Here is a 27,574-nt window from a genome sequence, read left to right as displayed (position 1 = left end):
TTTTTCTGGTTTATTATATGACCCGAGCCGTTCTCCATGCTATTGTAATCTCTCCTTGCTCCTGTATACCCCATTCACGAAGGCTGCAAGGCGGGCATAGTCCTCATCCGAGAGATTTCTGATGAACTTGTACTGCATTCTATCCGGACCCGGCATTGCGTTGCATTTCGTGAACTCCAGGGTAGCCTGTATTTCCTCGATGGTAATAGGTCCATACAAGTATTGAAGATCGTTTGGGTCTCCTGCATAGTCTCGATATTCCGGGTCATCTTTGGGAGGTATAGGTATACATGCTGACTAATTCCTCCAGTGTCTGGCCCGGATCTTTGTTTTGTCTGTGTATCAGGCGAGTTATGTCTTCAGCTTTGTCTGTCGTTGACTGGTTTGGTTGTATGACGCTGCGTAAAAGTGCCCACGTACGTTTGACGCTGAGGTTGCCGTTGAGCTTCTCGTACAACTTATGCCAGTTGGTATGCGTAAGCGCCTCTGCATAATCCTGCATGTGCACTTCTCTGGAGATACGGGCACTCCTCAGCTTGAACTTGTTATTGTGTCTTTGTTTTTTTAATTTCTTACCAAGTACACGTCACGCTTATCATAGGTGTAGATGATGAGCGTCTACATCGGGGTACTGCTCGTTGGCTTGCACTTCTGTGGAATTTTTGTCCATTCGCACTTGCAGTTTTACCCAGTGATCGAGATTCCAACGGGTGTTTCTTGGCCCTCGCTGTGCCGGAATTTGTACCAATTTGTGAGACGGATCGACTTACACTCTTTCTTGACTCCTCGAATACTTAAGTTGGTCGCGATCATGACGCGATCACTCGTTAGTGTTTCCCGGGTGTTCGTACAGCTGCACTTGTAGGCTCCCTTGTACAGCTTCAAGTCTGGGCTAGTACCTTGTTCGACTGAGTAGCCTTCCCCAGTGAATTCGTTGACATTGTTGAGGATCGTATATCCAGAGTTGCAGATCAGGGCTTCAACTTTTCTTCCCTTGGCCGTAGCTTTTTTTGTACCCCCCTCCAGGGTGTCGCGCATTGAAGTCCACAGCTATAATGCTGACGGCATCCTTATAGCTTGTATTCACTGGCGAGGCACGCATGCAGGCAACCATGTGAGTGCGCCGTCACTGGCTATGTCGGGCTCCACGGGATGGCGGCACTTGTCTGTGCTAAGCAAATGATTTGTGTTGGACGTTCCAAACTCTACCCCACCGAACGCAGAGTAATGCCTCGAGTCCAATGTGAGCGCGATTAATAACATCTCTGTTGACACCGCCGTTGAGAATCGGGTTGAAAGGGAAGAGACGGCGCACGCCGGTGTTTTTCTTTTCTTCGGCGTGCGGGCGCAGTGGCGCAAGCCGCGCCATGTCCGTGGTGCAGCGGCCATGTCCGTGGCTGTTTCCAGTGTTTCCAAGCGAAGAAATTTACAGCTAAACTTTTCAATGAATACCACCTATACGTAGGGCATCCAAAAAGTTTGAAGTCCGCGTTGTAGGCTCTCGGTGGGCTGTACACATTCGCTACGTACAGTTCACGCCACTTTTTGCCTGTGCGAGTTGGTTGCGGGAGTAGTTTGCGAAGGTTGGACGCACTTATAGCGAAGTTTTTGACGCACTTTTTGATGTGAGAAAGCTTTCGCGCTTCCCTCAACTTTCTTTAAGAAGGAATGGTAAAGTTTTTCTTTCTCGTTTTTTGATTTTCGGTTTTCTGAAAGTTTCACCTCTGCCACACTACCTTCAGCGTCGATCGCCAGCCCCAGAAACCAAACCGGTGACCTCGTATAGAGAAAATTGGCTGGCGCGCTCCGAGCCGTGGCCTCATTGTCTGCTGGTCGTAATTAACGTCATCGAAGCTGCCCAACCGTGACGACAGGCGCGTTCTTATTCGTGCACTCGCTGGCAGCGAGGTCTGAGAAGCTGGCATGGAATTGCCCGCTATACGTCCTAGCTCGATGTCCAGTGGCGGCAATGCGGCTATACCTCCGGCCACGTGGATACTGGCCCAGGGCAAAGAGAGCGGAGTGCGGAGAGGCTATCCATTGGCAGTATAGCGGAGAATCTTTATAAATAAGACTATTCCCGTCGCCGATGGGGAAACTTATAGCCTCGCACCCAGCTGGCGTGGCGAGCGTTCCTCCTGCTGTAAGGGCGCTTCCTCGCGCAAGCAGTTGCATTGGCGGAATGAGTTTGCAAGCGCTTTATGCGTTTCTTTAGAGCGCATTTTGACGAGGAGGTTGGCGAGAAACAGACTAGTTGCGAATTTTGCACCCTGCACTTTGTAGCCCGAAAAAGTGTTTTGGTTTGTCCAGCAGAACTCCCCTTGCATGCAGCAGCAAAGGTGAGGCGGTGCAGGCGCTTGTCTTTAGGCTTACATGTTAAAATTATTCTCTGCAGCACCGCTCGAAAATCGCCGAACGGCTCGCGCCCATGAACGTCGTGTACTGAAACCGACGTCTACACTGCGCGCTGGATCCGCTTCTCCCTCTCTACGTATGTATGTATGTATGTATGTATGTATGTATGTATGTATGTATGTATGTATGTATGTATGTATGTATGTATGTATGTATGTACTAAAACTTGGAAGATATCAGAGAACACAAGAAAAGAACACTTTGAACAAGGTAGCGACCCCGATTGTTGCCAACATTTCAGCAAAGAGACTTTTTTCGAACAAGGTAGCGACCACGGTTGTTGCCAACGTTTCTGCAAGTCTCTGCTGAAACGTTGGCAACAATCGTGGTCGCTACCTTATTCAAAGCAAGTCTCTGCTGAAACGCTGGCAACAATCGGGGTCGCTACCCTGTTCAACGTTTTCTTGGCCCTGACGTTGACCCTGACGAAGGCAAGTCTCTTTGCTGAAACGTTAGCAACATCGTGGTCGCTACTTTGTTCGAAGTTTTAAGTGCGAATGCACTTTATAAGCGACCCCAAACCACCCACCGCCGCCGGCGGCGGCGGCGGCGTCCGCAGTGCTCCTCTATATTTAAAAAAGAAACAGCATCAGGCGTCAGGTTTCGATCCGAGGACTTTGCGGCCGCAGCGCGACGCTCTACCGACCAAGCCACGGGCGCGACGCTGATATCAGTGTTAGTGACGCGCCTTATATCTTTAACGCATTCAAACTACGTCGTCAGCGGCGTGCGTTGGCGACTCAGCGGCGTTATAGCGGCTTGATAACTGCGTGGTGTACACGTGATACTACAAACCCGATGGAAGAGATGGAAGAGAAGGCAGCGAGGCGGTGGGCTGCGGGGGCCGAGCGCAAGCGCCGCAAGCGGGCCGACAACCGTGCATTCGCACTTTCACATTCTACCCCTCGGGGAAATGCGGGGGAATTTTGTGGAATCAGTGCAAAAACACTAAGTGGCATATAAAGAACAGAAATAGAAGGAAAGCTGCGAACATACACGAACAGTAAACGAATGAGACAAAAAGACACACGCTCATCATCAGCCAGCGGCCTTAAAAGAACTGTTAAGCAGCTGCAGCTACCTCTTGTGTGCAAGAAATTGTGCCAAAAGTCAGAAGGCACATTCGTTTTATGTTCACGTCTAATTGCGTCCATTTATTAGTGTACCTGTTTGAAAAAAATGCAGTATATTTATTCTTTTCTTGTATGTGTATGTATGTATGTATGTATGTATGTATGTACTAAAACTTGGAAGATATCAGAGAACACAAGAAAAGAACACTTTGAACAAGGTATCGACCCCGATTGTTGCCAACGTTTCAGCAAAGAGACTTTTTTCGAACAAGGTAGCGACCACGGTTGTTGCCAGCGTTTCAGCAGAGACTTGCTTTGAATAAGGTAGCGACCACGATTGTTGCCAACGTTAGGCAAGTCTAGTCTCTGCTGAAACGTTGGCAACAATCGTGGTCGCTACTTTATTCAAAGCAAGTCTCTGCTGAAACGCTGGCAACAATCGGGGTCGCAACCTTGTTCAACGTTTTCTTGGCCCTGACGTTGACCCTGACGAAGGCAAGTCTCTTTGCTGAAACGTTAGCAACATCGTGGTCGCTACTATGTTCGAAGTTTTCTTTTCTTGTATGTGTATGTATGTATGTATGTATGTATGTACTAAAACTTGGAAGATATCAGAGAACACAAGAAAAGAACACTTTGAACAAGGTAGCGACCCCGATTGTTGCCAACGTTTCAGCAAATAGACTTTTTTCGAATAAGGTAGCGACCACGGTTGTTGCCAACGTTTCTGCAAGTCTCTGCTGAAACGTTGGCAACAATCGTGGTCGCTACCTTATTCAAAGCAAGTCTCTGCTGAAACGCTGGCAACAATCGGGGTCGCTACCTTGTTCAACGTTTTCTTGGCCCTGACGTTGACCCTGACGAAGGCAAGTCTCTTTGCTGAAACGTTAGCAACATCGTGGTCGCTACTTTGTTCGAAGTTTTCTTTTCTTGTATGTGTATGTATGTATGTATGTATGTATGTATGTACTAAAACTTGGAAGATATCAGAGAACACAAGAAAAGAACACTTTGAACAAGGTAGCGACCCCGATTGTTGCCAACGTTTCAGCAAATAGACTTTTTTCGAATAAGGTAGCGACCACGGTTGTTGCCAACGTTTCTGCAAGTCTCTGCTGAAACGTTGGCAACAATCGTGGTCGCTACCTTATTCAAAGCAAGTCTCTGCTGAAACGCTGGCAACAATCGGGGTCGCTACCTTGTTCAACGTTTTCTTGGCCCTCACGTTGACCCTGACGAAGGCAAGTCTCTTTGCTGAAACGTTAGCAACATCGTGGTCGCTACTTTGTTCGAAGTTTCCTTTTCTTGTATGTGTATGTATGTATGTATGTATGTATGTATGTATGTATGTACTAAAACTTGGAAGATATCAGAGAACACAAGAAAAGAACACTTTGAACAAGGTAGCGACCCCGATTGTTGCCAACGTTTCAGCAGAGACTTTTTTCGAACAAGGTAGGTTGTTGCCAACGTTTCTGCAAGTCTCTGCTGAAACGTTGGCAACAATCGTGGTCGCTACCTTATTCAAAGCAAGTCTCTGCTGAAACGCTGGCAACAATCGGGGTCGCTACCTTGTTCAACGTTTTCTTGGCCCTGACGTTGACCCTGACGAAGGCAAGTCTCTTTGCTGAAACGTTAGCAACATCGTGGTCGCTACTTTGTTCGAAGTTAAGTTTTCTTTTCTTGTATGTGTATGTATGTATGTATGTATGTATGTATGTGTGTATGTATGTATGTATGTATGTACTAAAACTTGGAAGATATCAGAGAACACAAGAAAAGAACACTTTGAACAAGGTAGCGACCCCGATTGTTGCCAACATTTCAGCAAAGAGACTTTTTTCGAACAAGGTAGCGACCACGGTTGTTGCCAACGTTTCTGCAAGTCTCTGCTGAAACGTTGGCAACAATCGTGGTCGCTACCTTATTCAAAGCAAGTCTCTGCTGAAACGCTGGCAACAATCGGGGTCGCTACCTTGTTCAACGTTTTCTTGGCCCTGACGTTGACCCTGACGAAGGCAAGTCTCTTTGCTGAAACGTTAGCAACATCGTGGTCGCTACTTTGTTCGAAGTTAAGTTTTCTTTTCTTGTATGTGTATGTATGTATGTATGTATGTATGTATGTATGTATGTGTGTATGTATGTATGTATGTATGTACTAAAACTTGGAAGATATCAGAGAACACAAGAAAAGAACACTTTGAACAAGGTAGCGACCCCGATTGTTGCCAACATTTCAGCAAAGAGACTTTTTTCGAACAAGGTAGCGACCACGGTTGTTGCCAACGTTTCTGCAAGTCTCTGCTGAAACGTTGGCAACAATCGTGGTCGCTACCTTATTCAAAGCAAGTCTCTGCTGAAACGCTGGCAACAATCGGGGTCGCTACCTTGTTCAACGTTTTCTTGGCCCTGACGTTGACCCTGACGAAGGCAAGTCTCTTTGCTGAAACGTTAGCAACATCGTGGTCGCTACTTTGTTCGAAGTTAAGTTTTCTTTTCTTGTATGTGTATGTATGTATGTATGTATGTATGTATGTGTGTATGTATGTATGTATGTATGTACTAAAACTTGGAAGATATCAGAGAACACAAGAAAAGAACACTTTGAACAAGGTAGCGACCCCAATTGTTGCCAACATTTCAGCAAAGAGACTTTTTTCGAACAAGGTAGCGACCACGGTTGTTGCCAACGTTTCTGCAAGTCTCTGCTGAAACGCTGGCAACAATCGGGGTCGCTACCTTGTTCAACGTTTTCTTGGCCCTGACGTTGACCCTGACGAAGGCAAGTCTCTGCTGAAACGTTAGCAACATCGTGGTCGCTACTTTGTTCGAAGTTTTCTTTTCTTGTATGTGTATGTATGTATGTATGTATGTATGTATGTATGTATGTATGTATTACGAATTATCGGAAGGGAGGAATAGCCCGCCGTGAATCAAAAGGAGCAGACAATGGTGGCGGACGCCAACAGAAAAAAGTGCTTTTTAATGTTACGATTATTTGTAGAGGGATGCATTGCTTTCACGTTATGGAAGTTTTTCCTTTAGAAATAATTAAGGTTCATTTCCGTATGAAATAAAATATATCGAATAAGCAAAAACGGAAAAACTGAGTCCTGCGTGCAAACACATGAAATTTTTATAACACCCCGTATTTGAGTTGAAAAAACGATTCTAAGAAACAACCTACGAATTCACCTAAAATTAAACTCCGGAAGCCCACAGCGGTAGAACACAGCCTAAATTCGCATGTAATCTGTGTACCACCACAATTTCGAATGTTCCGCGAGCCTCTGCACGCTGTCGCCGTTAGGATATCTAGGACGGGACAAAGTAGTCTGTGATGTTTAAAAAACTACATCCAGTATTCGATGGGCGCGGCAAACTGAGAAAGTACGCAGCCAACAATGCGCAGAAGAAAATAGTTCCAAAGTGCGTTCACAAAGTGCGTCGTCTGCTTCCGGCTGATACGAACGGCGCTAATGCGGTAGCCGCCGAGGAACATCGTTCCTGGTGAATCTGCTTCCCTTGCTAGCTGAGTGCGCCTGCGTGCACGAGCCCGCATGCCTACACACACGCGCGCGCGCGCGCGCGGAGACTGACAGCGTGCATCCAGCTGAAAGGGCCGTTTTCTTCCATTTTTTTCTCGACCCGCGCCCGTACAAGGACGCCCCGCAGGGAACCGGCTAACGGAATTCGCGCGCGCGCGCGCGCGCAACTGCAGCGCGTTAGCACTGCGTACATGACAAGACAAGGTCTGCGCGCTGCGTCAGCTTTGGTTCGGGGGCCCCAGTATGGCTTCAGCATCGGTTCTCACGTCACAAAATTAGGCACGATGATGCTGAAGGGTTTTGGGAGAGGCCAGCTCCACTGCCACTGCGTACACATGAAATGACACAATGACTGGGACAAAAAAAAAAAAATGAAAAGGAACCGAATTTTGTAATTAAACAGCTGTCACAAAGAAGAAAAGGACAGGAAGCGCGTTTCAAGGCTATCACAGATCTATTTGTGCGAAGACCGAGAACTGCGGGGGGTCATGGCCCAGCGTTTCTAACGGCCCCGCAGGATGGTTGGCCAACAAAGAGATTTCTGTGCGCAGCCCCTGCCCCTTTGCGCACACAGCGGAGAGAGAGATCAAGGGTAGTCGGGGGGCCTTATTATCGTTGCGGCGTTCGTTTGTATGTGCTAGTAAAGCGTATCCGCCCGCGCTGCCGACAGTGACGCATGACGCGCGCGGCCGTCGCCTTGCGCAACGGGCCACGAGGCGGCCCTCGCCCGAGGGGCTTTTAAAGCCGACGCGCATTCACACGAGAGACACCGCGTCTCTTTTTCTGAGCTCCCGAGCGGACCTGACAACATGACGCGACAACACAAAGGCAGCGGCATCCCGTCGCACGTTTGTCTTCCGAACTGCGCTGTGAACATTACTCTCCGGCGTCGACAGCGTTTATCTAACGGGAGAAAAAGAGGTGCTGAGTAAGGGAGCACGAATACTGAATCCTTATTACCGCATCTAATATAAATGTGCAGGTAAAACTTGCGCCGAAATGGTTGTGTCCATCCGAGGCCTTGTCCCGTCTCGGCCAACACCGTTCCCTTGGCTGTACACAAGGGGAAAAATAAACTCAATTGATTAACAAAATCAGGAAAATGCGGACATGGCGTCCTCTTTGTGCTTTGGTGCTTGCGCCGTATGCCCCGCATGCCGTTTACTGCATCACAAGGGAACAAACAACGTCGCTTTTGTAAGGAACAAAGTGGCTGTGGCTTTTACCTCTACATACTCGACTCATAAACGCACTGCTCTTGGGTTCTTCTCGATTCTGGCACACATGTCTTGTATCTTATTCTTAGCAGAAAAATATACAGCAACGTTAAGCTTACTCACTACCATTATAACGGGTTCAGCGATTACATGAAGATACGGAATTATCGCGAGCCTCTATTGGTTCCCTTTCTTTAGTTCCCACTGTTCTACACGTGGATGCATGTGTGGATTCTGTAGCATGAGCCTCTAGATCGCGCACAATGATTCCCGCACATATATAGCGGAAGTCTTATATGCAAACACAGCGACACACGCACATATGCACAGACGTCGCTGCTGCAATGTGAAGTTGCATTTCTGGACAGTAGGTGATGATGCCAGCATGTTAATTAGTTTTTGTACTCATCTGCCGGTTGCGCGCGCAACTCTGTGTGTTCTCGAGCTCCGTCTGAGTGAAATTCCTTTGTCCGTCTGTGTTCGCCCCGTGCAGTCTCTCCCGTTTAACAATTGTCTCGAATATATCTGCGCTGCATAAATATGAAGCGGGAATACGTCGCCGATTAACGGTCGATATATTCTTTTCCGGCAACGGATGTCATTTAAATTGTTCATATTTCGCGCGCCCGTGAGTTGATGCATTCTTGCGACATATATGCGTCCCCCCAGAAAGCTGCTGACCAGTAGACAAAGGCGAAGGCTGGTTGTAAGCACACGTATATCTTCATGGCAGCAATATGTATAAAAAATGATTATGACATATCTCTTGTTTAATTAAATCAGCCGATACCATCATTCACTTTGAGGAAGCGTAGCAGCCAGAAATGATTTTTATACGAGTCTGCATGGCGTGTTATTGCATTGATCTCAGTGAATCCCACTCAGCTGTTATTAGAGCGTGAGCAAGGAATTTCTTTTCAGAACTACCAACCGGCGAGTGGCTAGAACAGCAGGCCTCACCTCACTCAAAGCGACGCTAGCTGTCACCCCTGGACACGGACACACGCCAGTTCCTGCTATAACAGTATATGGTGTTCACAGATCACGGGCAACTCCACTCCCGGGTGCTCGCGAGGCGTCTCGATGTGTTTTTCCGGCAGATGGGCGACTCTGAAGTCCTGCTGTGGTGGTCAAGTCCTGGAGGCGGTCTTGCAGGGTGCGTGAGCGGCGTACATCGCCTTTTGCGGCTTCGACGGCGGAGACGGGTTCCGTCTACGGCGCCGTTCTCCTCGTACGTGTCTCGGCGTGCGCGTAGGGGATCGAGAGTGCCGCCGCCTGCAGCCGTAAGCAATGTTTTCGGCTGGCGTAGAAGCGAGCAGCGAGAAAACGCACCGTTAAAACACGCAGGCAAGGCGCTTTCGCAACAACCGTACGTCGTGAGGACCCGTGAAGCAGACGACACGGGCGCTTCGCGCGCGCACGTACCCGTGGCGCCATGCAACGACTGCTTACGGAATTGATGTATGAAAGTTTCACGCCGGCGCGGCGGCGAGGGAATTTTGGTTGTTTTCAAAAGCGGTCGCTTTCACATTAGCAATGATGACGAAATACAGCATTGTTTAATCCTAAAGAAGAAGCCTTTGGTAACTCACTCAGCTCAACTCTAGCCCCTAAACACGTTTTTTTAATACTATAGTCTTCCTTGGGCTACTTGAACGGGAACATTTTGGTCTGTCTTGAAAGGATAAATTTATTATAAAAAAATTCTCGTCACCATGCTTTCTATGCCGACGACATCACGTTGTGGACAACTCAAGGGTCAGTCGGAGCCCAACAAGACACCCTACAGCAAGCCATAAACACCATCAATACGTATCTCATACCACGAGGGCTTCGCTGTCAAGCCGAGAAGTCTGCAGTGCTGATGCTTCGCTCGCGCACACGAGGTAGACCTCCTGAACCCCCAATGCATCCTAATCTGAAAATCCAAAACACTTCTATCCCCCAAGTGCCTACTCTACGTATTCTCGGCGTTCATTTCCATCACGATGGCTCTGGTGCCGCCCTTATCCCTCAACGGAACAAAACATGCGCCCAGCTTAACCATCTGATAAAACGTGTAAGCCACCAATATGCAGGGCTAAGGGAGAATGAATCCTGCAAGCTCATACAAGCTTTGCTACTTAGCCGCATCACCTATGGGACGCCGTATGTTGCACTCAAACCCGCCGAATTGAGAAAACTTGATATATTAGTACGAAAAGCCTACAAAACGGCCCTTCATCTGCCCACCTTTACACGCCCACACAAAAACTCCTCGAATTGGGTACTCACAATACTATTGCCAGGGCACTGTTCTGTACTATGCAAGCCACAAACTTGGAGCGGCACGGTGTACGATGCACCAAGAGCAACGCGCTACAGTGCAGCTTGAGAAAGTGGCCGTGTGCCGTGGATCACTCGATTCAGCCAGCCGGCCAAATTGAAACAGCTAGATGCTGCGCAATAAGCTTATATACCCACAGCCAAACCTAAACGTCTAAGTCCGGTGGTAATTGATGATCACACTTGTCAACATTGTTCAACAAGAACAAAACACATGAGGCTGAAAATCAATACACAAGGGATACTTGCAGTGTTCCTTTATGAATATGCGATAGCAAATGAAATACTATGTCCACTGCAGAAAAAAAAAGAAAGAAATTCACTCCATCGCCTGCAGTCGCCCGCGCCACTTCTCAGCAACAGTTACAAAAGGTTCCACTAGATAGGTTCCAGGTTTCACGTTCCGCTTGGAGCGCACGTGAAGTAAGGGAATGTGGTTTTATAAACGTTGAAGTAGGACGCTTGATTCACGCGCGTCTCCGCCGTACGGCAGTGCTGGCATAGAGGCACCCAGCCTGGAGCAGTGGAGCGCAGTAAATTTAAACTGACTCTAGTGTGTTTATCTTGGGAGGAGTGCGACGGGAGAGGAACAGCATAAGAGGTGAGCGGGAAAGCGAAGGGGCATTCACTTGGCAAATGCCGACGAAAGATTATCATCTTTCATCGACATTTACAACAAAAGGAGCAGATACATGGCCGACCTTTCTAACAAGAAAGATACGATATATATTCAAGAATGTGACCCTGTGACGTAATAGAAGAGTGTTATCTGCCTTATCTGCGTGTTAACTGAAAGTTCGCATTTAAGTAATACGAGAATGGAACTACAGGATAGAGTTTCATGCTGTGTATGAAACTCTGTGCTACACGCGACACTACAATCCCATGCTACAAATCGTAAAGGTTTCTTGACTGGAAACGAGTCTCCAAGACGGTACGCCAATATGGAGTGGTTGGTGGCTGGTGAGTGGCCGCTGCTTCAGCTACTCTCACAACTGCCGTATTCACGACTTGTACCCGACTTTTGTGAAACTTATCTTTTCGGCTCCCTACTTCCTTTAATTAGAAAAAAAAAACCTTTTCGCAATGGCTTCCTTATCTGAACAAAAAGTGCAGCTCAACCGAGTTCCTTTTCCCGACCAATATGTCGAGGACTACGATGATATATCTTAGCTGAGCTGGTGGATTGCGCGCATCGTGCGCGAGAAATGGAGAAAGCTGTAAAAGGTTAGCCGTTCTCTCCACGCAAAAACGATCCACTCGCATGCTGCCGCTGCGCCATTCTGACGGGAGGTTCCCGTTTGAACCATTCCCATTTCACCCTTCCCGCTTGTTCCCTCCCGTTTCAACATGGCGCAAAACGACCTTCTCGTTTCGTCCTTTCCCGTTTCGCCTGTTCCCATTTGAACTCGTTCCCATTCTATCCTGGCGGCATGTATACACCCGCTAGAATGTACATGCAGGGACTTTAATATTCCGGACCACGCGAGCATGTGGCAAAAGCCACAGATGCGCGCTCTGGAGGCCTGGCGCCCATTGTCGAGACCGGCACGCAGCGCGCATGCGCTCCCCGTTTTACTCGCAGTCGCAGGCGCGCTTATTTTCTCGCTTCCTGCAGCGGTGTTGCGATGGTCACTGAAGCACTGCAGAACGGCGCTTTTGTAGCATTCTTTTCTTCCCGATGGCGCATTTGCGGCCCAATATCACGATTACGCCTTCTTTGGCGCAAGTACGTGCTCCTCGCGTCCTGATAAATACGTGCGCGGAATGTTTTGTGTTGGATTTTTCTGTTTTGTGCTTTATCGTGCATGCGGCTTGCAAACGGCGTCGCCGAATGAAGCGTGCATGACGCGCAATCACAGGGTGCCCCGCTATCGACAACGAAATGCCAGCGAGAAGAATCGCGAACCTTCATTCATATCCTGTTTATTTTTTACACTACTTGACAACTTAACTTGTCTTTTCGCTCGGTTTCCACGGCCTATAAAGGAGGCCATTTTTAAAGTTCATAAAAGAAATTATCTTGGTTTTGTATGTCTACATCCTTACCTAATAATGATCTAGAGGCACACTCATATAAATTGTCTGTCCGCTCTGCACATCGGTATTTTCAAAATGGCACCTCGGGTTTTCATCGATAACGCCAAAAGCTTGTTTGCTACTCTTTAGAAGGCATTTCTTAAACCAAATTTGCGGGCTTACTAATAGGTCGAATGATGCTGTTAGCCGAGCATACCTGCAGGGATGAAGAAGGCCGGATCTCAGATACCCAGCGTAGAGGAAGGACGAGCTCAGCAACAGAAGGGGAGGACAAGCTGACTGTTGTGCAGCTGTTGAAGGCCTGTTCCTTAGTGCCAGAAAAATTCTGGAGGGACTAAGTAGCGAATAATCTTATGGCAAGAAGTAGCGAATAATCTTACGGCATTCTTAATTCGATGAGAACCCGAGGTGCCATTTTGACAAATACTGATGTGCAGAGCGGACAGACAATTTATATAAGTATGCCTTTGGATCATTTTATTAAGTAGAGAAGTAGGCAGCAAAAAACCGAGATAATTTCCTTGCAAATCTCCTACTTTATCGGCCGCGGAAAGCGAGCTGCAAGACAAGTTCAGTGGTCAAGTAGTATATAAAACATAGAATTAATACTACGATAGAATTCTATCGTAGTGTTTAAAATAAACACGATGAATAAAGGTTCGCGATTCATCTTGCTGGCATTTCGTTGTCACAGGGCACCCTGTGATTGTGCGTCATACACGTTTCATTTGGCGACGCTGTTCACAAGCCGCTAGTCTCATTGCGTATAAACGATAAAGCACAGAGCAGAAAAATACAATACAAAACATTCACGCAAGTATTTATCAGGACGCAAGGAGCACTTGCACCAAATTTAATTAAGCCGGCGCAATTGTCCCATTAGGCGCAAAGGCGCCATTAGGATGAAAGGAACGCTAGAAAGGCGTCGATCTGCGGTTCTCCGGTGACAATCGCAACACCGCTGCGGGAAGCGAGAAAATCAGTGTGCCTGCGAGTAAAAAAGTACGCGCATTGCGCGCCGCGCTGGTCTCGACATCAGGCTGGTCTCGATAACAGGATCTGAGCTCTTCGAACCCGCCGTCACAGGGGCGTTAACAGAGCCAGAGTTGACCCTACCTTATTCGGTGCCCTGTGCGAACTGTAATATTGCAGTTTAAGCTTTGCGAGTTGGTGTGGGAATGAATATTGCAGAAACTGGCGGCACATTCGACGTCAAAGCGCTTTCCATCACGAGACACGGCACGAGCCATTCCGACAGCTCCAACCAACATTAGGCAGATTCATGGCTTCTTCCTCTAGTGTGCAAAGGAGCACTCATTGTGTGTTTTATAGTTTCTAATTAGGTGACGGCACGTGGCACGTGGATTCGTTCGAAGATATATAGAACCACACCAAATTTTTCGCCTCAAATGCACAATAAGGCTTTCACATTTAAAAGAGCTGTTGCTACGGCATGTTGTGGCCAGGGACACTACTGCGCATGCATGCAGCAGAACCTCCATAGTTTCATGTTGATCAGTTCAAAATTCTGGACAATATTTTCACGCTCTCAATTCCCCAAGCAGAAACGGACAGATAATCGATGCCAGTGTGAGTTTCCAGAACTCCCATCCTACTCATCCACCAAGTTCTCTTTGCAGAAAAATCAGCATGCTGCAATTACAACAGAAAAGAATCGCAAGATTACATTTACTGTTCTGCTGACAACATTGCTTTCGGGTTATACAATGAAGGGGGTGGACCCTGCATGTTGAATGCACACACAAAGTCCGATAACAGGAACTTTCCTGGATACTCAAGAAAAAACGTGAGGGTGAAAATACTATACTCATTCCACAACTATGATTATTCATGAATGCCAATTTGAATGCCAATAAAACATTATTCGTAAAGTTTTTCAGCAAGTTATTAGGTTCCACAAAATTTCCAATTTCCCTCAATGTGTTTTAGCTCTCCTTTAAAAACTGCAATTTGTAAAGGCGAAAGCATAAAATGAGCATTAATTTAAAGGGGCCATGCAGACAAAATGCAAGTTTGGTTCGTTCAAAAGATTGTCTCGTTAGAATCATGCTGACACCACTTTTAACATAAACTTCGCTCAAATAAGCTATATAATCAGGAAAACAAGGGAATCGCCATGCGACCCACTAGCTCATTTCCCGCAACAGAACCTATGATGTCATACCAGCCAGCTCTGCGATTGGCGGAGGCTGGCAAAAGCAAACAAAAAGTAGGCAGAACTTATAAGCTTGCCGAACGAGCTATTTGCGCTTAAATTTAGGGCACATTCTTTTTATATCAGTAAGAATGGTGGGATAAACAGTGGACGTTACGAAAGCACATGTAAACACACAAGTACCGATGCCTACTGCTGTTGGTACTGCGCACACTATGCTTGGTTTAGATGCACAGCACTGCGAATCCTTGGGGTTGTCTCAGACGACACTGGCCGATTAACACAAGCGACGGTGTCTTGTGTGACCATATCTGTCGAGCGAGCACCATGTTTCCCAAAGGGTTATTTTGTCCATGAACAAAAACAAGCCAGGTTTAAATATGGTCACAAACGAACCAAAGGCAGAAAACGACTTGCCGCAGTGTGGTGGCACCATCTAGATTGACTAACAGTAAACGAGCCTCCACTCCACACCAAGTTTACCTGAAAGACCTGTTCTTATGGTGTCATTGCAAATGTTAACCCAGGTTTTGGCGCGAGAATCAAAATTTTAGCTTAAATTGATTAATTTTGCAGTGAACAAAGCATTGTTCGCTCCCGGACAAGCACTGGGGGCACTATAAACACGAAATCTTTTGAATAAAACAAACTTGTATTTTGTCATCACCCCTTTAAGGGATCCTAATAACATGCAATGCAATGACCGAGGCAACACATTTCATAATAGGCACTGAATAATGGTTTATTCATGATACGAATGCTTGACAGAAAGAAAAACGAATGAGAGAGAGAGAACGTACAAATATGTTGTTTCAATATCCACAATAATATAACGCACTTTACAATGGCACAAAGTGTACATGTATGCGTGGCAAAAAATATATATACTTTCATTTATCATGTCTTCACATTGCAATGAAACGGCGCAACAATATAATTGAAAGAAAATGCAAACACTTCTATGACTGTACAGCTTAAATTATCATATATATATCTCTGCAACGTACAATATACATGTTCGCTCAACAATGGGTGCAAAACAAGTAAACAAACAAAAAATGAAATGGGTCAGGTTAGTCAAGCCCACCTCCACACTAACCATGACTAGCCTCGACCAAGCACTTTATTTTTCGCGTCCGCAGTGTGTGTGTGTGTGTGTGTGTGTGTGATGACAGTGTCGCGGTTATTTACGTGCAACAATGCTTGCTGTACAGCTCCAGCAATTCTGCAACATATCATCATTGCAGGCTTTGAAAACAAAAGCGTGGAGGAACATATGCGCCTCCGAAATCAACAGAGGGCACGTTTACATGTGCTCATTCGATTGACTAGATGAATCATTGCGTTATTTAATGTCAGCTGAAGTGCCTTGCTATATAAAAAAAAAAAAAAGAGCCTGGTGTTGATAACTGTGTATGAGCTTTCATTTTTTTCTCCACGATGCCCTGAAAACAAAACAGTGTCTGATTACAAGCTTCAAAGCTGGGTCGGAAATGAGAAGTGCTTTATGTACAGATCTGCATTTGTGTTGTGTGCGTTGTATGCGGAAACTTTGTCAAAAATACTTGGAGTTGCAGAGGGAACAGCTTTTCCTCTCTTGTTTTGGGTTTGCTCGGACTTTCGCTGCATTTATTTCAGTCAAACACCGTCACACGTCGGAAGATTTAACAACAAAAATAAAGGCCTTGGCCAGTAGAATTTGGGCGCAAATTTGACAAGGCCGTAAAACTTGTTCTTTGTGATGTCCAGAGCTAAAGAAACCCAAGATATCTTGCAACAGCTTTCAGCCAAAAACCTAACAGGTACCAAAACTTTACCATTCCCACGGTTTCCCCCCCCCCCCCCCCTTTTTTTCCCCCTTTCGGAGCCTCCCAACTGCTCTCCCATTAGCTACAGGTTGGCGCGTTGCAAAAGCTCCTTTTTTCACAAGTGCCTGGCCAATGCAGGGTACGACGAGGCATACTTTGTTTTGACCTTGAAATGAGGTTTCTTGAGACGGAATAAAATCAGCACTGTACAAGCAGTGGACTATATGGCGCCATAACATGTTACGCATCATGACTCGAAGGGTGACGGGGTCGGTTGTTGCAAGACACACAACAAATGAGTGACAACTCCGGGTGCGATGGAAAACAAAACAAAACAAAGAAACAAATGAGTCATTAAAAGGGCTTGTATTTACAAATAAAATGGTCAATGAGCCAGCGAAGAAGCGTTCAAGCGTGCACAGGATTTCAACAAGAAATGAGGGTGTGAGGGAAATGCGAGGGAGCATGACCACATGGGCAATATAACATGCACAGAGAACCAGGGAGCGCCATAGTCTGCCTGGTCGTAAGCAGCATTTTGTTCAGCCGCGAGTTGATAATGCATGAAACACGAATAGTGTACGTATGTTTATATGTACCAACACACAGAGAGACGAAAGGAGGAAGTAGACACGGCCTTCACATCGGGTTTCACAAGTTGGGGATGGGGGGGAAAGGCTAACATCCAACGGTCAAAAATGCAACAGATGGGGGAAATGAAAATAACAGTATGTAAAAAAAAAAAAAAATCGAAACCACACAGAGGTTATAATGAGAGCTCTTACTAGCACAGCAAGTATATCATACATCACAAAGCACGCCAGTTTTGATAAGGAACTTAAATCGCCCGGCAAATTCAACGGTGGAGAAACAAGGTGCCTTGTCTGCAGCGCCCCGTTCTTCCTCCAACGTTTCCGGCCGTTCTTTACGTCAGTGTACGCATTCATTTCACACAGCTCTGTCAATGCGCTTTGTGTGGACCTATTTACATAATGAATGCTGCAAGTGCTGCGCCCCTTCTTTAAGCGAGCGAGGTTACAGCGTCACTGTAACCAGTTTTTTGCTTCACGGCCAAGCCAAGTTCTTTCGTTTGCTCAACAAAGGCTCGAAGTTGAAGAACGCACGTGTAAATATTGGCGCATTCTTCAAGACGAAAAATAGTAATAACGATATTAAAAGAAATAACAGTGTGTGTGGCCTAAAAAGTTGTGGCTTGATGCGCTGCAAGCCGGTAACGTTTTGCTCCTCTTGTTTGCAGGATGCAACAACAACAAAAAAGGGTGCACAAAAAGCAAGCCTTGCGGTTCCTTTACGGTGTCCACTTAGCGCGCCAGCTAGGATACAACGCTGGCAGGTCCAAACAGTGTAGAAACATGAACCAAACGCCGTTTCTTATCAACGTTGCGAAGCAATCCATCTGCGGCACCTAACACCTCGGTGTACCAAAGGCAACTAGTACACATCTACGGTATTGTAACACCAACTGACATCCAAAAAACAAGCTCCTTCTTGTCTTTTCTTTGCTGCTGCTGCCATACACCTCAGCAGGTACACCGACGAGATTAATCTGACTAGCATTGCTTTAAACGTTTGTAAAGCTTACGAGAACTTAGTACATCAAAACAAAACTACCCTACGTAATGCCCATGGCAGGGGTGGAGTGACACCCCTGCAGCAGTGTAAAAACATGTCTGTTTAGTAACTAGGATGACCAACTAGCACTTTTTCTCCACCTCCATGAAAATGGCTGCAAGAGTTATACACACGTGCCTCTCCCTCGTCCATTTTGTGTTTGTTTTTGCCTCAAGGGCAAACGTGGACACGGCTAAAGTCGTTCCGGCTACTTGACGCAGTACTGAGGCGGTATAGCAGACAGTGCTCGCACGCATACAAAGTGCAGTTGTACATTACAAATACTTCTTTCCCGCGCTGTGTCCCAAAACACAGAAAGAGGAGGAGCCATCATCATTAAAAAAACGACTCTACCCTCTCCTCGCAACACCTTTTATACCTGCTCTTTCTTCCTGACGAATAGCCACAATGCTTCCAACATATCCAGCATTGAAGCATCCTCTCCGACATGGCACACTTGTTGAGTTGCTCAGCATTTTTTTTTCTTCATAGAAATAAAGAAAAAAGCAGACTAGGGCGGCTTGTCAGCTTTGCCTCACACTCACGCGTTGTACTTTGCTGAGGGCACCTCTCAGCACCAAAGCACACTTACTCGCGCGGGATTGACAGCTTTCTCACCAGCTTCCGCTTAAGGTACCCACTCTGCCGGCAGAGTCGCAAAAAGTGCAAATGAGGCACATTAGACTACAAGACACAGCGTGCTCTAACGAGTGTGCGATACATGCATGAAAATGTCGGACAATAGAAGTTCTGAGAACCCGCCCGCTGCAGTTTGAAATCGTGCTGCCAATTTGCTACTGCAGTCAGAAGAGGATCAGTGAGGTCGTCCTGCTCTCCAACTTGGACTGTAGTAAGTGATAATTGCCAATAGATTTTGCTGCTGTAACTCGGTGGTCACAGAGAGATGGGCGCAACAGGCATAAGCTAACATTAATAAATGATAAAATAAGAGAGAGAGAGAGGGCGACAAAACGGCTGCAACACTCGCAACAGAAAAAGCTGCAAGCCACGTTTCTTTCCGTACAATCAAGACAAATGTGTTCCGATTAATTTTGTTCTGTGCTTTACATTTTAAAGTAAAAAGCCACATGCTCATAAAACACTTAAGTGTCTCGCTGCAGCTACCAAAACACGCCACCTTCTGCAATCCAGAGCAACAACACGGCTGTAACTGGCAGGTAGTCCTATCTGTCGAGTAACGCCCCACTAGTCGGAAAAGCAACTGCACAACAGGTCACGGATCCTCTGAGAACGGTGGGACGATGCCAGTACTTTTTTTTCACGTTTTGCGGAGTTCACCCTTCTTTGAGAAATGGTTTTGGTTTCCGACCTGTATGACCTTCGAAGTTTGCACTGTCCCAACTGGGGAGAGGAGGGGAGGGTGCCGCAAAGACCTTGCACCATTTTGCGACACACGCCCGCATTTGAACAACAGCGCTGCTGCACTCTTTCTCTTCTTCCACTGCCGACGCTTCATCAGGAGGGGCGGCGGGGCTGTGAACTTGTGTTCCTTGGCTCATTTGGGCAGGAGTCTTCGCCGTCCAGTTCGCACTGTAGCTCCTTCCAAAACACAAAAGAAGAACGTTCCACCGCATGAGAAACCGCAGACGCGTGCACCATCGTGTGTTCAGTGTTCACTTCTCTTGGTCCTCTTCCATTGGTTCATCCTCCTGGGGCGGATCTGACTTTGGACCTCCACTGTTCAGGTGACAGAAAAAAGGAAGCAACTTTGTAGCGTATGCAGACACATACTTGTGCAGACACATACTTGTGAACAAAGATATACATAGTAAAACCTTGTTCGTTACAAGAGACACTTGGTTATAAGAGACATTTGAATGGAAACAGTTTGGTTTGTTATCTCATGTTCGCCATGTTAGCAACATTGCATACAAGAGACCTTGGTTACAAGAGACACGTTTCTTGGGTCCCTTGGGTGTCTCTTGTAACGAGGTTTTACTGTATTAAGGAAAATGATAAAGTTTTGTTGACAAAGAGCCATCAAACGAAACCCAAAATTATCACGAAATTGAATCCGTTTCCAGCTTAGATGGCTGACTTCCTGTGACATTTCTGGCCAATGCAGAAGAACCACGCAAGAACAGGCTTTTTCTCCCATGCTACAAGATATGCAAACCCAAATAAACATGGCCATGGTAAAAAGCTTGCCCCAACTGTGCTTTCTTATAGCACCTGACCCCTACTGGGAGACTCTCGTACATAAACACGTAACATCACCAATTATGTTGCCTGAGAGCTTGCCTCACAAAAACTCTATCCTTGTTGATTTACAGTGTCCAGATGAATTGTAATTCATCTGAAAACGTGTCCTAGGTCATGTTTTCAGATGAACTGTCGTTTGTTGTCAAGAGCAGGCGTTGCGCTGCTGAGCACGAGGTCACGGGTTCGATTCCCGGCCGCGGTGGCCGCTTTTCTGATGGAGGCGAAAAGCAAAAACGCCCGTGTGCTCGAGATTTCGGCGCACGTTAAAGATCCCCAGGTGGTCAAAATTAATCCGGAGCCCTCCACTACAGCGCGCCTCATCGCCTGCGTTGCGCCGGCGCGTTAAACACTACAATAAAAAAAAAATGTTGGAGCACATTTTTGGACAAACTGTGATTAGACCAAGAGCACTTTTTTTTTTTTAGGGGACCTGTGGAGCAGAACAAGAACTTCATGACAGAATCAGATGAGTTTATTTATTGTGTTGATATACCCGTCTCATGCTATTCCAATCTTCTTCTCATCAAACACAAGTGTGCGAAAAGATGCGTGTACCCTGAATCATAAAATACTCTTTTTTTTATAGCAATGTTTCCAGAAAGAACTAACTAGCTTTATGCATGTCGGACAGCAAGTACATATCTGTCCAAAAACATTAAATTTGATTTGCAGTTAATTTTCATCATTCATTTTCATAAATGTGCTATTCAATTCATGTCACTAATTGTTATTTGATTTGATATCTAGAGTATAAAATTTTATATTCTGACTTCTACATTTTCTCACTGTAAGCGCACTTGGCATAGCACCCAATACAAACAGAAATGGGAAATTGAAATTTGTTAGCGATACTTTAAGACTTCATTTTTAGCAGGTTGATACAAGCAGGTTATGCTGTGATACCAAGCAGCGCTGCTTCTGCACAAACAAGCCAAGAAGGAGCAGTCAAGAGTCATAACTAACAAAATTGACCCTAGAATGCCACTTTGAAAGTACCCTGACAATGCACTGCCTTCGGAAACAGTCATTCCTAAAGTAGTCATGGAGGGCGTGTATAGTAAGCAACAAATAAAAAAAGCAATACAAAACGTGAAAAGTGTAGTGTAAACCTGAAAACACAAGTTAAACGTTTCTCATTAACAAAAACAAAACAGTAACGTGGATCAGCTAACAATACAGCGGAAAGAAAACCTGCACTTCACCATCACAACCGAGTTGTGCACTCTCGATCACTACCCACTGTTTGCACTTAATTTTTCACTGACTGGCTACAGTGAGTGAGCGGCTAATGCTGTTTCACTGGGCGGTGAACTACACGCTCATGTACAACCCGCGCACAAAAAAGGGAGCCGCTGAAGAAAGGAGCCACTGCAGCTGCTGCCACGCCGTGGCTGCAGTACTCACTGCATCTGTGCGGCCATGGAGAGGGAGGCTAGGGCCGTGACGGTCTCCACCTCCTCCTTCTCCTTCTGCTGGGCATCGAGCAGCGAGGAGCCCATGGTGGGGGCCCACTTCTTGATGCAAGGCCAGTGGGGGGCTGCACAAGAACAGGAGATTGCCTGCAGTCAGTGCACGCTTGTCTCGCACACACACACACACACACACACACATGCACCTTGTCAATACAGCTCACTGGTTAACCATGGTTTGGAATGTCAGGTGACAGTAGTGGTCTCTGTCAAAGATGGGATCGTTTCTCGACCCTTGACCTTTTAGCTGCCACGTGGCATGCACTACGCCAGGGCCGTACCCAGAGGGGGGGGTTTGGGGGTTCGAACCCCTCCCGAAATCTTTTCCAGGCAGCGCATAAGCAATACTTCCTGTTGCTTTCGGCAAAACTACCCCCTTCCCGAAACCCATGACCCCCAACGAAAAAAATTTCTGGCTACGGCCCTGCACTACGCAATGCTGCTACAAGCACCACCACGTTTCTGCATAATATCAAGGTCTTCGAGCTTCCAAGTCGGACTTTGCCATACCAGCTAAAAGTTGCGACAATATGGGGTGCATTTCGATTCACCCTTTAGACAACTTCGTTTCCGTCTTTGTGAACAGTCCACCATGTTAAGCCCCCTTCCAATTCGAAATAAGCATTCAATGAAGACTGCTTCGAGAAGACAGTATTGAAGTCAGCAACGATGCAGGCTACCTTCCTGTCTAAACTAATAAATGATGCCAGCGCCATCTTTTTGCTTTTAATGTTGTTGCAAACTAACTTGTTCTCTTACTGAAATAGTATAGTTTGCTACTGATTGATGCTTTTGTTTAATTTTTAAATATTGTAACGTATGTAATAATAACGGTAATACTATTTACAAAACTGGCAGCTTGCGTTTTTCGAAATTTCTGCTACGACGTTGTCGTCTGCATTGGTGTAGCATTCGTGACCGCTGCGCCATTCCAATTCTTCTTAAACTGCTTCGTAAGCAGTCTACACAGCTGTCAGTGAATTGGAACGCAGCCATGGTCTGACCTCTTCACCACTAGCAGCTTGCAGCTTTTAGACATCCAGAAAGAGCCTACAATGAAGCTATATGCTTTTAGTCAAAGACATCTATCCCCACTGGCAAAACAAAATCTGTGCTTGACATCGAGCACACAGTACCCCGCCTCCTCCACATGCCGGTGGTCAGGGGTCGACCCTGTGCAGAGGTCAGTATGCCCCTACCCTGGATGGCGGCCGTCTTCTGGAGAAGCTGGACTGCAGCTCCGCAGGGCTGCCGAGTGACCTCCTCCTCGCGCAGCGGCGTGCACTCATCGCCCAGCAGAGCCGCCACGCACTCCTGGGAGCAGTCGCAGATGGACGGCAGGTCGTACCTGCAAGGGGAAGACAACGCAGTCAGGGAGTGGCAAACGCTTTCTCCCCCATTTACAGCCCCAAAATGGTTTTCGCCCACCACGCCGGCATTTCATTTCAACGTTGCACGAGGAGTAGCCCTGCGTAGGGATAAGAGGGAGAAAGTCTACGTGATGTGCGAGTGGGTAGTACACCAAGCACCACAGCAGGATGCACCTACGAGTGCACTGCTTTACTTTCCTTTCTCTGCGATTACACTGCGTCTTCTCCTGGCACGTAGCAGCTACGAGTTACAGCAACCTCACAGTGTCACTAGCGGGGCCAAGCTTATTCTAAAGGACAATACAAAAATAACAAAGATATGTTTATTGTGAAGTTTCACAGGCTCGTAAAAAAAATTTGCTCAGCTTCCACTTGTAAAAAAAATTTGCTCAGCTTCCACCAGTGGTGCAAGGCTGGAGAAACAGCACAGCTGGCAGCAACTCCCCCTTCGTCAAGAGACCCGGCTGTTGAACCTCACATGGACTTCCAAACTTGCCGTTGAAAGGTCTCCATGACTGGCAGGCCCGAATTGTTTCATTCGCAGCCTTTCACGTCTCTCCCAAAGTGGACTGCATTAGCACGCGCTAAAACCCGCCGAAACCGGCTTCGCAAACTCGGCATGAACTGGCGAAGAGAAGAGCACGCGAGAGATCACGCCACGAATGCTGGGCAGAGTGTTCTAGAAGGTGGAGTAGGACGATGCCGGGAGCTTGTCATGAGCCACACGTAAGAGTGCGCTCAGTATTTTTTCCTTTCTTTTTGCAAGCCCCTCGCATGGTGCAAGCCTGGACTGCACTGGGCACTCCTCATGAGATGCACGTACACAGGTGCTCAGCGCTATTTTCTTTGTATTTTTTCTGTTTATGGATGGCACAACCAAGTGCTTAAAGGGACACCAAAGTGAAATTGTCAACCTTCTGTATCTGCTTGCATTGTGTAGACTGGCACCAATAAACACAATTTTCATCAATTACCCAGTCGATAAGGCGATATTGATTTTACAAAGCCTCAAAGAAGAAAAACTACTATGCGTGGTCTGCGGCGGCCGCAAGAACTAAAGCAGTGACGTCCATACGAGATGCGATGTGATTGGACGATGTCCACGATAAGAATTCAAATCCTAATGAGCTCGGAATAGCAACAGTGCAACTCACCCGCCTTCCAGTGCAAGCACCACTTTGCCCTTGGCCAAGGTCATCAGCTGCTTTGTCATGTAGGCAAAACCTGCAAGGACACAAAACAGCCATTGTTTATACATTCCCTTACATGTGCTAGTCACAGTAAAATGTTATCCTGCTAGTGCTCACTCTCCATGTGCGACACAAAAGTACAAGGTGATCGAGCTAGGTACTTTTATGGTGAACTCAACGTTTGTAGGATTTCGATACACAAGAAGAAAAAAGCAATAAGAACAAAGCATAAAATAACGAAAACAAAAAACAAGCTTGAAATAAAAATAAATAAATTAGCAGCATTCACTGTATCTTGAGAAACATTGTGTTTGGCATTGTCATCAGGCTAGATTCAAATTTTTTGTAAAGGAGAGAAGCAAGCAGAGTAACAGACATTGCAACAAGCTTCTTTGATTCACCGGTCTTGTATAGTCTGTGAACACACTGAAGTCACCAATCAAATAGAAGGCAGCGCAGCCAGGGGGAAGTGGGGGTGGGGGCAGAACAACCCTTACAGTCAGCAGCACATCCAGGAACCGATTCCCAGTATATCCTGCCTTGCTGCACTTTCGATTCAAAATAAACACTTAGTACTACTAGTAGATCAAGCCAAACTCACTTCATTCTCTCTCACACACTAAACCAAACAAGTCAAAACTGTTTGGACGGTTTACCATAGATGCAATATATACCAAAATTTTTTTTTTTGTTCAGTACAATGTGGGTACGATACACTCACTTGCAAGCTTAGGTTAATGCAAACTCCACTGGCACCTTCCCATACAGACCCCATACGGACTCCCATACAGACCCCATACGGACTCCCGTACGGACCCCAAGTCTCTGGAACGATTTTAGACAGGTGGCTGTTTTTCTTTTTTCTTTTTTTGTGGCATAAGTGAGCATGCAGTAATGTAAATTCACCAAAGCGAATGCAGAATGTGCAAACTCATGTTTTCTACTATGGATAGTTTTTTTGTGTGTGTGTGTGTAACTGAATAAACCTTTATTCTGTGGAGCGAAATCCGTGTCTATTGCAGTAGCAAAAGAGGGTGCTTACACCTCTAGCTCTGTCTAGACGGTTAACCGTATTAAAAAAAAACTGAAATGTTCTCTACCCTAAACTTTCAGGTTGCTTTATTTTGGCAGGGCAGGGATAAGGCTTCAGTAGACTATAAATTTTAGCGTGAAGTTATGATGTGGGGCTGATTGCGTGACCATGCTGCCCCTCAAAACCACATTGTGCAATGTCTTCAAGGCACGAGCCCCTTACTCAACATCGCTGCTCAAGCAGCACAAAAGTAAGCAGTGATAAATAGTCCTAAGAAGAGATACAAAAGGCAGCCAGGTCCCGCCGTTGTCTTACATGCAGGCGATATTTGGTAGCCGCCAAGCGGGGGTGGATGGCCAGCAGCAGCATCAAAGCCAGCCGCAACAAGGACAATCTCTGGGTCGAAGTCGCGCGCTATGGGCATCACGATGGTTCTGAAGAAGTGAGAAGGCAGCCATGCACACAACACCCGTAAGATGTGTGCTCTTCAGAATATTACTGCATTAATAAAAGAATTGAGCAGTTCTTTTGGACAAAATAAAAAAACCCCTTGGGGACGGCAGTACGATACCTAAACCCTCCTTTTTTGAGAATTTCAACACTGAACGGGAACACTAACTAATAGAAAGTATCATCTCATTTATGCACATTGAAATTTGGAAGAAAAATAGGTGGAATCAAAATATCTCCCCTGCCAGAAAAACTTATCAGCCCCTCTCAAACTTATATTTCTCACAAACAGTTTTAGAATATGGAACTGCGTTGACATCAGGTTGGTTCACAGCACAAAAAAAGAATGCACAGTACGCTTACACATACAGCGGACTATAGAACATGACCTAAAGAGTGCTCTAGTAAGAGTGGCAAGTGCACTGGACATACAAAAGCAGATTATGTATAATTTTAGTGTTACAATGAACAAAGAAGAAGGAAAAGTGCACGTTCATGTTTAAGGTTTGATGTGTCGTCCTTACCGGAAAGCTGCGACGTATTCAGCATCACCCATTGGGGGATTCAGTGCACCAGACCAAGCAATGTTGATGTTGAACCCTGTGCCATCGTCAATACCAACCTAGAAAGAAAATGTGACAATTGTAAGCAAAGGAAATACGAACACGAAGTTTGCTGCAAAATGAGCTGGGTAAGGCGGCATTTTTCAATTTTTTGTTTGCATACATTGGCTAGTGCATGTGCCAGCATATAAGGGAGAGCCAAATCCAGAGCCATATGTGTGCCCAATTAGCGGCCTGCTTACCTCTTGAGGATCGCCAGTACCGGGGAAGAAGTTGCCGTCATCGTGTCGATGGAGGGAGATGTACAGGACATGCGGGTCATCGTAGAATATTTGCTGAAGTCCGTTGCCATGGTGGACATCCTGAAATAGGTGTCAAAAAAAAAGTGAGAACCTCGGCTGACAGGAGGTACTTGGGGAAAATTTTCAAGCCTGCCCCGCCAAACAATGTGACAGAAGAAAGGAAACCATGATTAGAGCGCGGTTACTTCAAGCACCCACAGTACTGACTACTCAAAAGAAAAATGCACAAGGTACATCATAGTCCTCCCATATTCAAAAACTAAAATATGGACTTGCAAGGATTTATTGCAAGGATTTATAACATAAGCATTTTATTCAGTTGGTTTACCCTACGGGACACAGAAATGCAATAAAATGGCAGTACACAGAGTCCTTACATGCATTACTTGACAGCTTCTCTATCATATCAAGTTGTGCTGCTTTTTTGTGTCCTGTAGAATTAACCCTTTGAGGATCGATATTCAATGGGAAAAACTTTCCCAGGTGGTTAAATTACTTTACGGTGTAAATAAATTGATAAATTACAATGATAAACAAGCTAAGAGCAGCCCCAATATCCATATAAATCACCTTCTGCCGCCCCTGCAAGGGAGTGCCTATAAAGATAAAAATCAAGTTTCACGCGCCTCTGTTGTGATCACGCGGCAAAACTGAAACCAGGAAAGGGAGTTGACACAGACTGCGAGATGCGCTGAAGCTAGAGAGTTCGGTTTATCTCTGCAAGAACAAAGCATAATCAA

The 27,574-nt window shown here is 46.1% G+C and overlaps 2 protein-coding genes across 4 annotated transcripts in view; both read right to left on the bottom strand.

Annotated features, from left to right (window-relative positions):
* Mrj (DnaJ heat shock protein family (Hsp40) member B6 mrj) overlaps positions 1-9,496 on the bottom strand; it is a 271,757-nt gene extending 262,261 nt beyond the window's left edge. The window contains exon 1 of the mRNA XM_077698982.1: positions 9,214-9,496. The gene's annotated coding sequence lies outside the window, so the exon portion shown is untranslated. The remainder of the gene's footprint in view (positions 1-9,213) is intronic.
* A 6,019-nt stretch (positions 9,497-15,515) lies between these two features.
* Positions 15,516-27,574, bottom strand: part of Hdac4 (histone deacetylase 4) — a 410,486-nt gene continuing 398,427 nt past the window's right edge. For all 3 annotated transcript variants that reach the window (XM_077698979.1, XM_077698977.1, XM_077698980.1), the window contains 7 exons: positions 26,775-26,894; positions 26,494-26,591; positions 25,835-25,953; positions 24,451-24,520; positions 23,126-23,274; positions 21,862-21,994; positions 15,516-19,932 (listed from right to left, as the gene is read on the bottom strand). In XM_077698979.1, coding sequence (XP_077555105.1) covers positions 19,869-19,932; positions 21,862-21,994; positions 23,126-23,274; positions 24,451-24,520; positions 25,835-25,953; positions 26,494-26,591; positions 26,775-26,894 — 753 coding nt within the window. In that variant the 3' untranslated portion in view covers positions 15,516-19,868. The remainder of the gene's footprint in view (positions 19,933-21,861; positions 21,995-23,125; positions 23,275-24,450; positions 24,521-25,834; positions 25,954-26,493; positions 26,592-26,774; positions 26,895-27,574) is intronic.

Source organism: Haemaphysalis longicornis, unplaced genomic scaffold (assembly GCF_048455015.1).
Source record: "Haemaphysalis longicornis isolate Haplotype H1 unplaced genomic scaffold, Haemaphysalis longicornis Haplotype H1 scaffold_2, whole genome shotgun sequence".
Classification (NCBI taxonomy): domain Eukaryota; kingdom Metazoa; phylum Arthropoda; class Arachnida; order Ixodida; family Ixodidae; genus Haemaphysalis; species Haemaphysalis longicornis.
The sequence above is the reverse complement of the archived record's forward strand: the minus strand, read 5'-3'. Positions and strand labels throughout refer to the sequence as shown.